The sequence below is a fragment of the Dryas octopetala genome, chromosome 3, assembly GCF_963921425.1.
Source record: "Dryas octopetala chromosome 3, drDryOcto1.1, whole genome shotgun sequence".
NCBI classification, from domain to species: Eukaryota; Viridiplantae; Streptophyta; class Magnoliopsida; order Rosales; family Rosaceae; genus Dryas; species Dryas octopetala.
Window position 1 is genome coordinate 27,064,352 of NC_141368.1, and position 14,166 is coordinate 27,078,517.

General features: G+C 34.5%; 2 protein-coding genes across 2 annotated transcripts; both read right to left on the reverse strand.

The window, feature by feature from the left end:
* Window positions 1–1,009: 1,009 nt before the first annotated feature.
* On the reverse strand, window positions 1,010–3,381 carry MYB83 (myb domain protein 83). Its single transcript, XM_086236609.1, has 2 exons — window positions 3,065–3,381; window positions 1,010–1,952 (listed from the first exon to the last, which is right to left on the reverse strand). Exons 1-2 carry the CDS (start codon window positions 3,379–3,381, stop codon window positions 1,229–1,231), a joined length of 1,041 nt encoding a protein of 346 aa, XP_086092735.1. The 3' UTR covers window positions 1,010–1,228.
* A 4,186-nt stretch (window positions 3,382–7,567) lies between these two features.
* On the reverse strand, window positions 7,568–12,244 carry ATP5 (delta subunit of Mt ATP synthase). The gene is made up of 6 exons (XM_086238455.1): window positions 12,031–12,244; window positions 11,624–11,674; window positions 10,990–11,233; window positions 9,206–9,318; window positions 8,014–8,100; window positions 7,568–7,890 (listed from the first exon to the last, which is right to left on the reverse strand). The coding sequence occupies exons 1-6, from the start codon at window positions 12,163–12,165 to the stop codon at window positions 7,762–7,764; spliced, it is 759 nt and encodes a 252-aa protein (XP_086094581.1). The 5' UTR covers window positions 12,166–12,244; the 3' UTR covers window positions 7,568–7,761.
* Window positions 12,245–14,166: the final 1,922 nt, after the last annotated feature.

Sequence of the window (14,166 nt, forward strand, 5' to 3'; positions counted from 1 at the left end):
AATGCGAACTGAGCCATACAATGAATCTTTTAAATATTAAGAAACTCCTCAATGAAAACTCCATACATATATACAGGTCCATTCTATTAAGAGATCTCTTAAATAAGCTAATTTAAGAGATTTCTTGTAGGATCCAATCCATATAGTATTTTGATGATCGGAACCATCTATCTTTTTACTCTCCATTAAAGGATCATGTTCGTAAAAAATTAATTAGGTAAATCAGAAACCATTTGACTGTTGATTAAATGGTAATCATTTCAAATGTTTATCAATTTTGTTTGTCTATTTATTTAATCAAAATTAGATATCTTAATTGTTTTTGACATGTCTAATTTTTTGTAGATGATGATATTTGAATAGAGACCTACAAAATACATAGTTTAGATCGTTGAAATACAATGTAGAATAGACCTCATAATAAATTCTTTAAATAAAATTATTAGAAGATCCTTCTATTTAAAAGATCCTTCAATCTCAAATATGGATAGGCCAAAAAAACACCGAGCATTCAAATATTAGATAAGCTCACTCATAAGCGTTGGTCATGTAGTAACGAGTATAATCCCAATGCTGAATTTCTATATATATATATATAGAAATTTTAAATTAGTGGAGCAGGGTTACTACTGTGAGAATGTGGAGTATTATCCCACATCGAAAATATGAGGCCTTACATAATAGCTTATAAGAGTTTGGACTACTCTTATTATTGTCAATTGATTTTGGGATGGATGCCTAAATTCCTTCAACTACATGCTCCCATGTAGTTGATGGAATTTAGGCATCAATGCATGTCGAAGATCATCAAAATTAATTGAGAGAGAGAGCTAGAGAGAGAAAGAGTCACAAAGGATATCAAATTTATTGAATCTAGTTTGCTTCTTATTAACGAATATAATATATATATATATGTTACATTTATAATGTGTGTTACATCGTCCTTCTCATGATCTCCCACTAATTATTAACAACTTCCGGCCAACTCCACATTCTTATTCTTTTGTACACAAAACAATTAAGTAACTATAACAACCTCATAATATTCTACTCTACTTCTACATCACTACTGACACTTTAAGTCTCTTAAACGGAATGTACGATGATATTATTGCATGTATGCACCAAATTATACATAATGTATTGTATGATGGATATGGGCCAAAAAGTAGCTCGAAAAAAAATTTATGGTTTCCCAAAATTTGCTTAATTCTGCGAAAGGGTAAAATTAGGAGAGAAAGGAGGATATATCTAATTGCATCAAACCCTCCAAATCCCATTGATCATCTCCTATTCTCAAGTTTTGATCATCTCCAAATTGCCCATTATTCCCAAACCCAAACATGTCCTCTTGATCAACTCTAAACCTCATCTGATCCGTGTTATTAAAGCAATTATTATGGAAGTGGTTGTTGTTATTATGACTCATCTTACTTATATTGTCATCAACTACTACCACACCATTATTCTCAAGTGGAGGAAGACCAAGGTCCCCCTCAAACCCCATTTTTGCAGGCTCCACGTAATTTCCATAATCCCCATAATGCCCTTCTCCCCCAATATTTGGTAGTTTCTGTGTTAAGCATGTGGTATTGTCTGCATGGATCATATCATAGCGATTAGAAGTACTCTCAAGCATAGAGAAAGGATCGAATGTACTGTTGTTGGTGCTGATGAACATGGGTTGCATGGTTTGCATGGATGTTGATGATGATGAGGAAGATGAATCCATGTACATGTTTGTCACCATCATCATGTCATGATGTTGATCATGCAATGGCATAAACGTCCCTCCATTAATATCATCTCTAGGCTCTGAGGATTCACTATCGTTTGATGTGGATGTGGAATTGATATTGTTGTTTTTCAACTTTTTCTTCAATGCCGAATTCCAAAAATTCTTTATTTCATTGTCGGTTCGTCCTGGAAGACGTGCAGCAATTTGTGACCACCTGATCAAATTAATTATTAATTATAAGAGAAAATTAAAAAATGGAAACATGAATGTAGTACTTTCAATTTACATATTACATGCATGGCTTTTCTACGACCAAAACAAAATGCATGCATGGCTATAAATGAATGTTTAATTAATTTATACAAGTATATATATGCCAAACTCAAACAAAGGTATACATATAAATACACTAATTCAATTAATCTGAAGATCGATTGTCATTTGCATGCATGTCAAGCTTTCTAGACAAACATATATAAAATGATCTGCACGTACTGCAGGCCTTGGTCAATGGCTTAAACATGTCTTCTAAATGGCTCCCTTAACATTAATTTACAGGTGCATGTAACACACAATGTGCATTATGTAAATGTGTATAATACATGTATATAACATATATCATGTACATTGTTATATATCCAATACAAAGTGCATATATATAATTGTGTAATGCTTCATCCTTCACTTAATTTGTTGAACTTCATTTGCGCCATGTTCAAATGAGGCAAAATCTCGAAGACAAACCACCTTTCTCCATATGATCATATATATTACATAATATAGTTTTAAACTATTTTGGTACTAGGGGGTGTAATATTAAATATATGTTGGTGTTTATATACATTACATAATAGATCTATCGGTTCAAATCGCATTGTGAATGAAAGTGAGTTTCAAATGCTCGGTACTAGTAGATGCTGAAACACTCACAGTCCGCAACAAGAACATCTACAACTGAACATTTTCCTATATAGGTATGTATATATATATATATATAAGGAGCTATGTATAACAAAGTTGATATAACTTTCATGACTAAGCTGATGATAGAAAAGAGAAAAGGACAATAGTACTTATGTGAATGAAACATAACTATCCATATCGGATAAGTTATCGTCCAAAATTAAGTGGAATATATCTCTAAGTTTGCATCGAGCCATAAAACCCCACACACATAAGCGCACAATGGGATTAATTAAGCATGTAAAAGCTAGCATTTCCAAATGGTGATGATATGAAATCTTGTGAATGCTTATGCATTATAAGCATTATAATTAATTAATTGAGAGAGAGAGAGAGAGAGAGAGAGAGAGAGAGAGAGAGAACCTGTTGCCCAGAATAGAATGGAAATGGATGATAAGGTGTTCCTCATGGGGTGAAAAAGCACCACGCTTGAGATCAGGCCTCAAGTAATTAATCCAACGAAGCCTACAACTCTTTCCACACCTTTGGAGGCCAGCATTTCTAGCAATGTCACTCCAACAGCCTTGCCCGTTGGTCAACATGTACCTCATCAGCTTCTCATCTTCCTCAGGCGACCACAACCCCTTCCTAAGTTTATTACTCATCATCATCTTCTTGTTCTTGGTGTTAGTGTTAGTGTTTGCTCTCTCATCTTTTCCCATAGGCTCTGGCTTTCTCATAATTTCTATGATAGCTAGGGAGGGTTGAGTATATCGTACTGTTTGTTGTTTTATGAAGTGGTTAAATTGATATATGTGGAGATGTAAGAGAAAGCTATATAAGATGTCAAGATATGAGAAGGCTTCATGGGGTGGTAATGGTGATGATGATGGTGATATGGTTGTGTGGGGTTTGCTTAAAATATGAATATCAACAAGCTATAGTTTGATAGAGAGACCGATAGAGAGAGATTGTGTTTGTTGGTCGATGGGTGGAGTGGGAAACGGATTGGAGGGGGACCTCCATGCCATTCCATATGAGAGAGAGAGAGAGAGAGAGAGATTATTATGTGAAGTGGAAGCAAAAATGTAGCTGTCTCATATAGAATTAAAGATGATATATTTACATATAATTACCTTCTGAGTGAAGAAAAATGCATCGAAAAAGACAAGAAAGAGTCAAAGACAAGAAGACCAACCATCCCTCCCCTCTCAACATACACGTGAATTTGAAGTATAAGCCTAGAGATAGATCTAGAGAGAGAGAGAGAGAGTACAAGAGTACTCTTTGTACACTCAGTCAAGTGGTGCACTTTTGACAGATGTTTGTACTTAATAGTTTTCTTGTGTTATATATGGATTGCTAACACAATTACCAAACATGCTTCTCAAGCAAATTACGTTCTCAATTTTGGATCTGAAGAACCCCTGTTGTTCTCTTTTGGTCAAAATGCATTCCCAATCTCAAATTAGAAGTTAAGATTGTTGCTAACAAAATTAAACATATTTATCTTACCAAGAGTGCATGGCATGCAATAAAATAAATGGTTTAATAATTAATTAGTTGCCAGACTCAAAGTAAATGAAAACTAATTGTTTCTCTTATCAGAAAACAATAGACAAATACAGATCTCAAATATATTGATTAATAGTTTGTCTTGTGGGGATATATAATTAATCATTCAACCATAACTCCAATGACCTCGATCCAAAAGCAAAAGACAAAAAAGGAAAAAAGAAAATTGCTTTTGCAAGACTTTACCAATTTATACAAAGTACGTTTCTGTCCATTTTAACTGAACTCAACTGCCATGCATAAATTAAAAGAAACAAAAACCAATTATATTCAGAATAATATAGCTGCACCAGATGTTTATTTTTTCCCTTCAATTCACTGCATGTTAAGAATTAATTCTACTGAACTATACTTGTTTTCAAAGATGGGTGTTCATTCTTATCCAAAAGCTGGCATATCCGAACATATAACTGTGTTCATTGCTTAAAGTAGATACAAGATTTAATTGGATCTAATTAAGCCAAAATAACATTAAAGAACTGCACAAAACTAGAATTTCATTCATAAACTATGCACCATTTGCAAAACCTTTAAATATATATATAACTTCACATTCTTCACTAATAATATGTAAGTATGTATATATATATTTATAGACCCATTCAGGTGCGAACATCCGCACATTGGTACCTGACGCCGAGTGCTCGGAAGCACAAAATTTTGCAACTACCGAGCGCTCGGTGCTAGTTCAAAAGCGTTTATGTTATAGATTAGCTTCGGGATTTTGAACTCCGCCCAAAATTTCAGAGTTAAACCCTAACATAACGCCCCCACTAAGCTCATTCTATACCCTAAGAGGGGATGGTTGAAAAGATGAGGGTTTATCCTAAAAACTCGACAGAGGAAGTAGCGGCGAGCATTGCAAGAAAAACATTTTTGAGCACTCAGACAGGTGTGCATGTTCATTGGTGCGCACCTGATCGATGAGTTCTCTATATATATGTATCCTTATATTGCCAGTGGTTTTCTTTTATTAACAACAGGCCTGCATTAATTTTCTCATATTTAATTGTAAAATGGTAGTAAATCTTCCACTGATCCATCATTGTGCCATTAATCGGAAAAAATAAAACGAAAGAAAGCTAGTAAACCAACTGATTCTTAATTTTCTGGTTAATTTGGAATATGCATGCCTATACTTCTCTTTGGATAAACAGAGACAACCTGAAATTAAAAAAAGTTAATTTATAAATTATACCCACAGATTTCCCATCCTATGTTCTGTCATGTACAGTTGCCTTTGTGAGACAGAGGCAGTCTCTCTCCTCAGTCCTTACCTAATCCTCCTCTTCCTGCATGCTAAGATCTGTGATGACTACCAAGTCATTTTCCAAGCCAAATGGCAAATCAGATTTGCAGGGGAGTCTTATTCAATTCCAGATATATATTCAAGGAAATTCAGTTACTTATATTTGTTTACCAAAAACTGACTGTCACTTTCTTTTTCTTTTCTTTTTTCTTTTTCTTTCTGGGAGAAAAAGTGATCAGTGGGAAACTGTCAAGCTACTCAAATGTTTGAAAAAGCCTTGGTCTCTGTATGGCTTTGTACAGCTGTCCAAGATAGAATATAATCTCTCATATGCTTTTGAGCCTGTCCCAAGCAACATGCTATAATACTTGGTTACAAAGACAAGAAAGACCAACTCACCTGAATTCATTCACTGTTACACCTTGTAAAGTTGTACACTACTACAAAACAAAACAAAACTGATCAATATGTATCATCATTGAGATAGAATCTGGGTCTTAAAATCTGGGTAGACGTAAATACTAAATACCCAATTCCTAAATTCTTTCATGAAGTGAGAACTTCAAACAGATCATCATCATGGGCTGAAAAAGCAGTACTACTTAGGAAACTCATCAAATGAAAGGTGGGGAGAGATTCATCAGGTTTGATCCCCACAATTGGTTTCACCTTTTATAGCTTTGTTTGTAGCTAGATGATGGATTTCTCCATCATAATTCTCTTGATACTATTTTAAGGAGAAGAAAAGGTTGAGCAGGGTATGAGAAACCAAAACTAATGAGACAAAAAGCTACATAAATTTTACCATCATTGAATCCACATGGACATAGATTGGCAATATGCAAAGCTCACCACTAGGAATCTCCTCAATAAACCTCAACTGTCATATATATCATGAAAAAAATTTTGTGTCATATATGCATGTTTGGTACATTGGTATTCTTTTTTGTAATAGACAATATTGGACACCCAATGACATGCAAGTTTCAAAGAGTGTTTGATAGATCTAATATCCCAATAGTTTTCTAGAAAGTGTTGATTAGTTCATTTCAAGAGCTTACAATTTTGGTCCGATTGATCTGTTATCTAATCAATTACAGAACTTGGAACTCAGAAAAATTATCTGCAGAGGTTTGATTATCCATTTTCTTGGTTACAAAGGAGGCCTAACGGCTAGAGGAAAGAACAAGAGTGCATCAGGGTTGTCCACTTTCCATGGACATTAACGTTTACCCTAAGAAATTTGAAGAATATATAGCATCCTGAAGAACAAAATTCAGCTTAATATTAATCTGATCTTATTTGTTCCAGCCATCTACCCACTATTGGAGTTCTACTACCAAAACTAGTGAAGACTTTAGTGGGACTGGACCATGCTAAATTGTATTGAATTGTACTGAATTGGAATTTCGTTTTACTCTTTGAAATTTTTAGAGCTCTTTTTAACTTTTAGAATCCCTGTCTTGGTATTGTATAATGGACCTATACAAGAATTAGGTCATCCTATATGCATCTACAAAAAAGTACGGACATCAGACAATACAATTAGGTATATAGTCCAGCCTAGTACCGCGTTCTTCACAAGCCAAGTGATTAGCCTTTCTCAATTTCTCCAAATCATTAGACATACTCTTTTTTGTTACATTGGAGAATCGAATCCATACCTATCCTAATCCTAACCATAATCTCACTCACCCTCACCACTTGAGCTAACCCCAAAGGCATTATTAAGCATACTTCACTGGTACATTGATGTGATATGTTGGTGCAATTTAACTGTGGGTTGTTATTTAGCACATTACAAGTAAAGAAATACTTGAAAGCATTCAGGACGTTACACGGGTTAATTAGCAAATGGATCTTTGATGCAAGTTTCTGCTAGTGATGTGCTCATCACTTGCAAGAACTCGCATCGTGCTTTCTCCTCGTGAGCAATATGGAGCTGTGGAAACATTTATGGCACTCATATTTCAATAATCCTAGATTGAAATGACTGTCAAGGAACGCTTGTAAAGTAAACCACAGCCAATGTACATCTTATTAAATCTTTGAGCAGCAATTGGGCGCAACTTCTTCAACAAGAAACGAGTTCAAACATAAAATAGCATCAAAGTCGAAAAATAAGCTTTTATTTGCAAATAGATGGCATCCCGATCATATGGGTTTCCATCTTTTTAAATTTTTAACCAGGGTTCTCAAGCCACAAAATTAAACAATATTCATTTCCTTCATAGAGCCTTGACCATAACTGACACAGGAAAAAATGGGGAAGGCAGTCTGGATCTGAAAACACCTTTTAGAACTTGTCAAAGTTTACTGGTTCCCGCAAGTACCTCTCCATCTGTCGTGCTCTAGTCCTAATGGACATGTCAAACACCTTCCTATCAAACTCAACCACAATACCACCCAAGATGCTGTAATCGATCTGGCATGTAAAACAGAGAAGAGTCAAACTTCCATTGATTATACAAAAACTTGTGCATTGAAGAGCAGATGAAAAGACCACACATTATTGGTCAAAAAAAGAAAAGAGCACTACATTACATACCTTCTGTTCAAGAAGGACCTTCTTCCCTTGTCCAAGCAACTCCTGCATTGTCTCCTTCAACTCTTTCTCCTCTTCAGAGGGGAGGGCCTGCTCACAAATAGCAATTATACAATAATCTGATAAAAGTACTACTGCACCAATTCACATATGGGCAATAATCAGTTGGCCCAAAAATTGAACATAAGAAAAAATGTAAAAAAAAAAACTTCAGGACTTTTAAATAAGCCCGTAAGAACATCTATGATAAACCTGGTCCAAAATCTAAACTTGGCAAACTCAGTCATACAAACATGCATGCATTAATGCTCGCTTGGCAGATTACATTACCGATTATCAACCAAGTCGCCTTGCCAATGCTGATTTGTAACAGGGCCTATTCATGCCATAACAAATGGTACCTCAAAACACAATACAAGAGCAGAAACACAAAACAAACCCATACACCATCCCAAGCTAACACCTCAACAATAAGAGAAGATAGACACAACATAATCACTCAGATTAATGACAAAATAAGCTTTTCCGTGAGTTTAAGACTATTAATGATTTTGTTTCCCAAATCAGCACAAATGTGATTTAAGCAAAAGCAGCATAAAGGTGAGTTGATGAGCCTATTTAGTTAACTGACCATAGAACAAAACCATGCACCAGACCTGAAGTCCTGAAATGACTTATTTACAGGTCTTGAACAAGCTTTGGGGAATACGAATTGTTATACTAATTTCAGTGTTAACAACCTTTGACACAAATCATTATACCACCAACACAAGGTTACATAGAACAAATACAATGAATTATAGGTATTTCCTGCAATTGGCAATCCTATATCAAATCCCACCATTTCAAATACAAAAACCATAATTGCAAACAACATTTCTAATTCTCCCAATTGGAAAATTTTTACATATGGGAAACTTTTATCCAAAAAGTGTTGCACCAAATCAAAACTTCCTTTTTTATATACCAAACTACATAGAAATATAGAATACAGATGTTGATCAATTACATCTACCTTTCACATTAATGACCAGTCCCATTATAAATATAACGGACCACCAACTCAAGAGATCATATCACTTGCCCAAATAAATTGGCATGTTCTATCTTCCTCTTTTGGAGTAGGCCCTTGTTTAGGCAGTATGAGTTATGCTAGTAAGAAAAAGAAATTTCCCATTGAAGGACCACAACTTACCATTACAGTTGTCACAATAACTTTCACTTCTCCCTTATGTGCCATGGTCAACTCCTTAAATCTGTTTGCTATGGTTTCAATGTTCTTTAGCCTCCCATTCTCAGCCAGGACGACTATAAAAAAAATATAATACAGAAGGAATTAAAAATATAAAAATATGATGCCTTCGGCTTTCAGCTACCAGGAAAGAAAAAAAAAAGTTAAGCAACCATGTGAAAAATTCGCATTAAAAGTATAAAAAATGATGAGTAATATATCAACCAGGAAAGGAAAACATAATTGAATGGATACATATGCTATCATGATAAAATCTCTCAAAGAAGACAGTTATTAAAGCATAGTGTGAGTGCACATACACAGGTCAAAATTTTGCTCAAGTAGTTGTCAAATTTTCAGTCTTCATATATAATGCAGAAAATTATATTTACTCACATACAAACCAGTCCTATCTGTAGCTATAGATGATAAAATAATCAAGGTTTGCAAAGGCGAAGGTGTAACACCAGGCATTTAAGTCCTGACAAGGCAAGGCATGAGCCTCATTGCATTGAGGACCTAATTATTATAGTTAATATATATATATATATATATTTAAGCCACGAATACCCCACTGCTTTGTTGATTACAGACATGTATTTTTCTCCTTCAAATTCCAAGCAAATCCTTCTTCCACAAGGCCAATTACCAAATTTTCACCCAAATCCTTTAGACTAATAAAACAAAAACAAAAACAAAACAAAACTTGCAGACAAAAGCAGAAGAAAATAAAATGCAAATGACAACTTGGAAGTTGGAACTGCCTATGATAACTAGGGGATGGAGGCTTAGAGCTACTTAGGATTTGGGTTTGGAGCTGCTAAAAGAGGAAACTGATTTGGGGTTAGGGTCTTTGGTATTCAACTTTCTATCGGGAGCAAAGCGCATCATACTTTTATTTTAGTTTATCTGATCCTATCTTTGTTTTTCTAAAAGAAGCTCAGTTGTCCTTAGGGCATTAAAAGAAAACTATCTCAAGAGGCATATGCCTCTTGGAAAACAGGGAATTCAGAAAACCTTAAAGACAGAGGTGTATGCTTCTTGGGCATTTTGCGAAACAGAGGACGGCTTATAGCATTCCTCTTTCACAATGGGCATGCCTCAAAACACCTTTGAAACCATTATTAATAACAACTACCACAAAATCAGGGTTTGCATCAGCCCATTTTCTTTGGAAAACTAGGGGGTGTTTGGTATTCTATTCAAAAAGTGTTTTCAAAATATTCTTCCTTACTCTATAAATATAACTAATGAAAACAAAAAAACTGTTTTTAGAAAGAGTACCAAATGCCCCCCTAAACCATGCTTATTAGAATATACAGAATCCCCAATTCAAAATTACCTATAACCATCAGAACATGACACCATCAATAATAACAATAACAGTAAGTCCTCGTCATATCTGAGTGCAAAGTTTCTTTAATCGCATATCTATTTATATAAAGAATGCACCAGGCCAAACTCGCTCTCCTACCATTCTGCAACACAATAACATTAATGAAAAAATAACATATATGTGCTCACTCATGATAAAACTACTTGCCAGTCTGGCATAAAGCAATTACATTACACAAAACTCAGGGTTAACAGGTGGCCATATGTAAAAGAAACAATAAGTAAAAACAGATGCATTGTTTAACTAAAACAAAAAAAAAAAAAGCACATGCAACTTTTCAATTTTCATAAGTATAATCAAACTATGGATATGAGAGATACTAGAAAGAAATACAACAAACCACTAATCATACCCAAAAAGTTCTTTGTAACATCTGAAAATGTAGCTTGAGAAGCAATGTCGTTGATTGCCTTCACTCTAATATCTTTAGCCACTGACAAATCCTTTGTGAAGTGAGAAAAGGTAGGACTTTTCTTTATAGCCTCGACCAGGTCAAAAATCTCAGATTCAACCTTGTCCAAGGCATTAGATTTTACTGCAGCAATGTACAAAGCAGTAGCATAGTTCCCAGAGCCCCCATACAAAGCCAGAGGCACCTGGCATATCACAGCAAAACAAATCAATTTAATAAGATTGATTTCTGACACAAGAAGTATGCTTAAGCACATACGTCAGTTTCCGTTCTATATCATTGACATTTGATAGAACTTAATTATACGTCAACTGAATCTTAATGTACCATGAAACATAAGTTGATACCTTTTTTTCTTTAATGGCACCATAATTTGTTTTAAAATATATTTATAACACAAAATATACCATGACAGCTACAAACAAGTTAAAATCAATTCAATGTTCATGGGTAAAGAATAAATTAATAAAAACACATACAACAAATGTATAAGTATCGAACCCCTGCACAATAAGAAGTATATGATGCTTTTATATAATCCCAGAAAATGTTGAAAGCCAAAGAGTGCAACTACCTTAACCTTCGCTTCCTTCTTTGCTGCCGCGGTAGAAAAATTCCCTGACAACTGTAAATACAAAATGTGAAACAATCAGTCCACACATTCCAACAATTCAACTACAGTTGAAATAAAGGCATCCTAAAGTTTTATTCTAATTTTATATCAACAAAAACACAATAAATCTTATTCCATTAAAAAATAGGAAAATGAAAGAAATTACTTTAAAAATTCCACCGATTCTAATCAAGCTGTTTGGCTCAGTTAACGTACATTTTTCGGCATTCAGAAACAAAATTGGAAATGAAAATGAAAATGAAAGTAAGCAAAATCGGAGAAAGTAAGCAAACTAGATCAGACACATAATACAGCGAAAACTGTTTTTTTTTTTTTTCTACGTTCTCTGTGTTTTTGAATCTTAGTACCTCAGAATTGGTGAAAGTAGGGCAAAGCACAGCACGGTGGGCAGCGGAGGCCTTGGCGGCGGAGACTGAGTCGGATTTGGTGAGAATCTTGTGGACGAGAGGGAGGGTCGATCGGATTCGATTAGCAAATGCCATTCTCAAGAAACCCTAATTTTGTGTCTGTGTTCTCTCTCTCAAGCGCACTGCCTCTGCGTTTCCTGCGTAGCCAAACAGACCGAAGAAATATGCATATGATATAGTAATAAGCGAATAGTAATAGTCCTCCACGCGAGTGGTACACATTTTGTGTGCTACTCTCACGGAAGTGTAACACGTGTGGAATGCCAATAAGAACTAATGCTCTTTTATCTTACAAATAATATTAGAGATTCCAAATTTATATCTTAAATTATTAATCATTAATTATTACACATGTCATGTTTTACTTATTGTGAAATAATTGATAAACTACATTTTAGTCTTGTGTTTTAACCGGAATTCATATTTGGTCTGATTTATATTATGTTAATTTGATCTTTGGGTTTAATGTCATTTACAATCTCATGACAATTTTGAAATTTGGTTAGTTAATTCAATCAAAAGACAAAGCAAGGTGATGAATATCCCTATAAGATGGAGTGAATTCACCATGGCACAACACATGAATTATTGATGCAGTAAATCAAGAGTTTTGAGTCTCCCTCCATACAAATATTAGTGAAACGAGCACGATGAGCATGCAAGAGCCCATTTCTATAACCCAACTCCTCATCCATAAGAACAATTGAACAAAAGAAGAAGAATCTTATGACCATCACGAATAACAAACCTCATGGCTATAGAAGAACATGGGCGAACAAAGCCAACAAAATTGAGTTTGACACTAATAAAGGGTTAGGGGGTGCCTTCAGTGCTTTTATTAATAGTACTTTTAAAACATAAAGTTTTTTTATTAAAAATTAAAATTCTTCATATAAATGTACTTAGAAATGGTTTCTCGAAAATTACCATCTCTTGAAAGCACTTTCAACTTTTTTTTTTTCTTTTTACCAAACACTACTGAGATACTTATTACTACTAGAATTACAATTCCCAACAATTAACTTTCTTTAGTTAATGAATGGTAATTTATTTGGTTTCATAGAAAGATTACACATATTCCCCTCACCTCTTTTTTAATTCAAAAAAAGGTGAGACAAAAGTCAAAGTCTCATCGAACTACCACTCACGTTATAAGACCTTTACCTATATGAGGGTTTGTTTGGTACTAATTTCAAATAATCAAAATGTTTTTGATAGCTTTTAATAGAAATTGTTGAAAGTATTTTTAAATTATAAAACATTTTAGGCTTCCTATACAAGAACTTGGTCAATATATCCTTAATAAGTGAATAGTGATTCAAAGAACATTTTGCGAAAAAACACTTAGAGCAAAAGCGGAGTTTCTACAAAAGCACTCTCAAGTCTCAAATAGCTCTAATATGTTTGACCAAAATTACTTTACACTTGTGACACTCATTACATACTACTTCACTTTCTATGCACAGCGCAATCAACCCACATTTAGTTAACTCCAATTACTATGCATCTAATTAGTTGTTCTATCCTAAAATCTTTACTGTTGGGACCAGCAATTGAATTGCCACGTGGAATCTCACCAAGCCCACCACGTAAACAAAAAGAATGATAAGAGTATAAAAGCATAACCTGCTTCTCGGCCGATAAGAGTATACTCTAACTCTATGATTGCCATAGCTGGAAAATGATAAATGTGGCACCAAGAGGAGACAATGGATGATCGACATGAAGGCAAGAGGTTTGGTGAGCACAAAGAAGGCCCTACACGTGGTGTACATCCAAAAAAGGGATCACTGAAACCATAATCCAAAAAGGCCTATATAAAGGATGCTTCAAAAAGAAATATGATCAGCATCAACCCCAAGAAAAACACACCAAACTCCAAAAACGGCAATTCTGATTCTAAATCTGAATCTTCAAGCTTCTCGTTTTGTCTTGTCTCTCTTTCTTACCTTTCATTATTTACTTAGTTTCAAGGTAGTTCTTAGTTTGCAAGTTGTTTTGTTTTCGGATTTGTTTCTAGTTTATTTTGTTTCTTGTCTCATAGAAGCAATTTATGTCTTTGTTGCTATTGTAATG

What these genes read in the sequence shown, in the direction of transcription:
- MYB83 (XM_086236609.1), bottom strand. Translation starts at nt 3,381, where the DNA reads ATGAGAAAGCCAGAGCCTATGGGAAAAGATGAGAGAGCAAACACTAAC. An exon ending in CATTCTATTCTGGGCAACAG is followed by an intron (nt 1,953 to 3,064) that starts GTTCTCTCTCTC and finishes TAATTTGATCAG; the next exon opens with GTGGTCACAAATTGCTGCAC.
- ATP5 (XM_086238455.1), bottom strand. Translation starts at nt 12,165, where the DNA reads ATGGCATTTGCTAATCGAATCCGATCGACCCTCCCTCTCGTCCACAAG. An exon ending in CTACTTTCACCAATTCTGAG is followed by an intron (nt 11,675 to 12,030) that starts GTACTAAGATTC and finishes TTGTATTTACAG; the next exon opens with TTGTCAGGGAATTTTTCTAC. An exon ending in TGTTACAAAGAACTTTTTGG is followed by an intron (nt 9,319 to 10,989) that starts GTATGATTAGTG and finishes TTTTTTTTATAG; the next exon opens with TCGTCCTGGCTGAGAATGGG.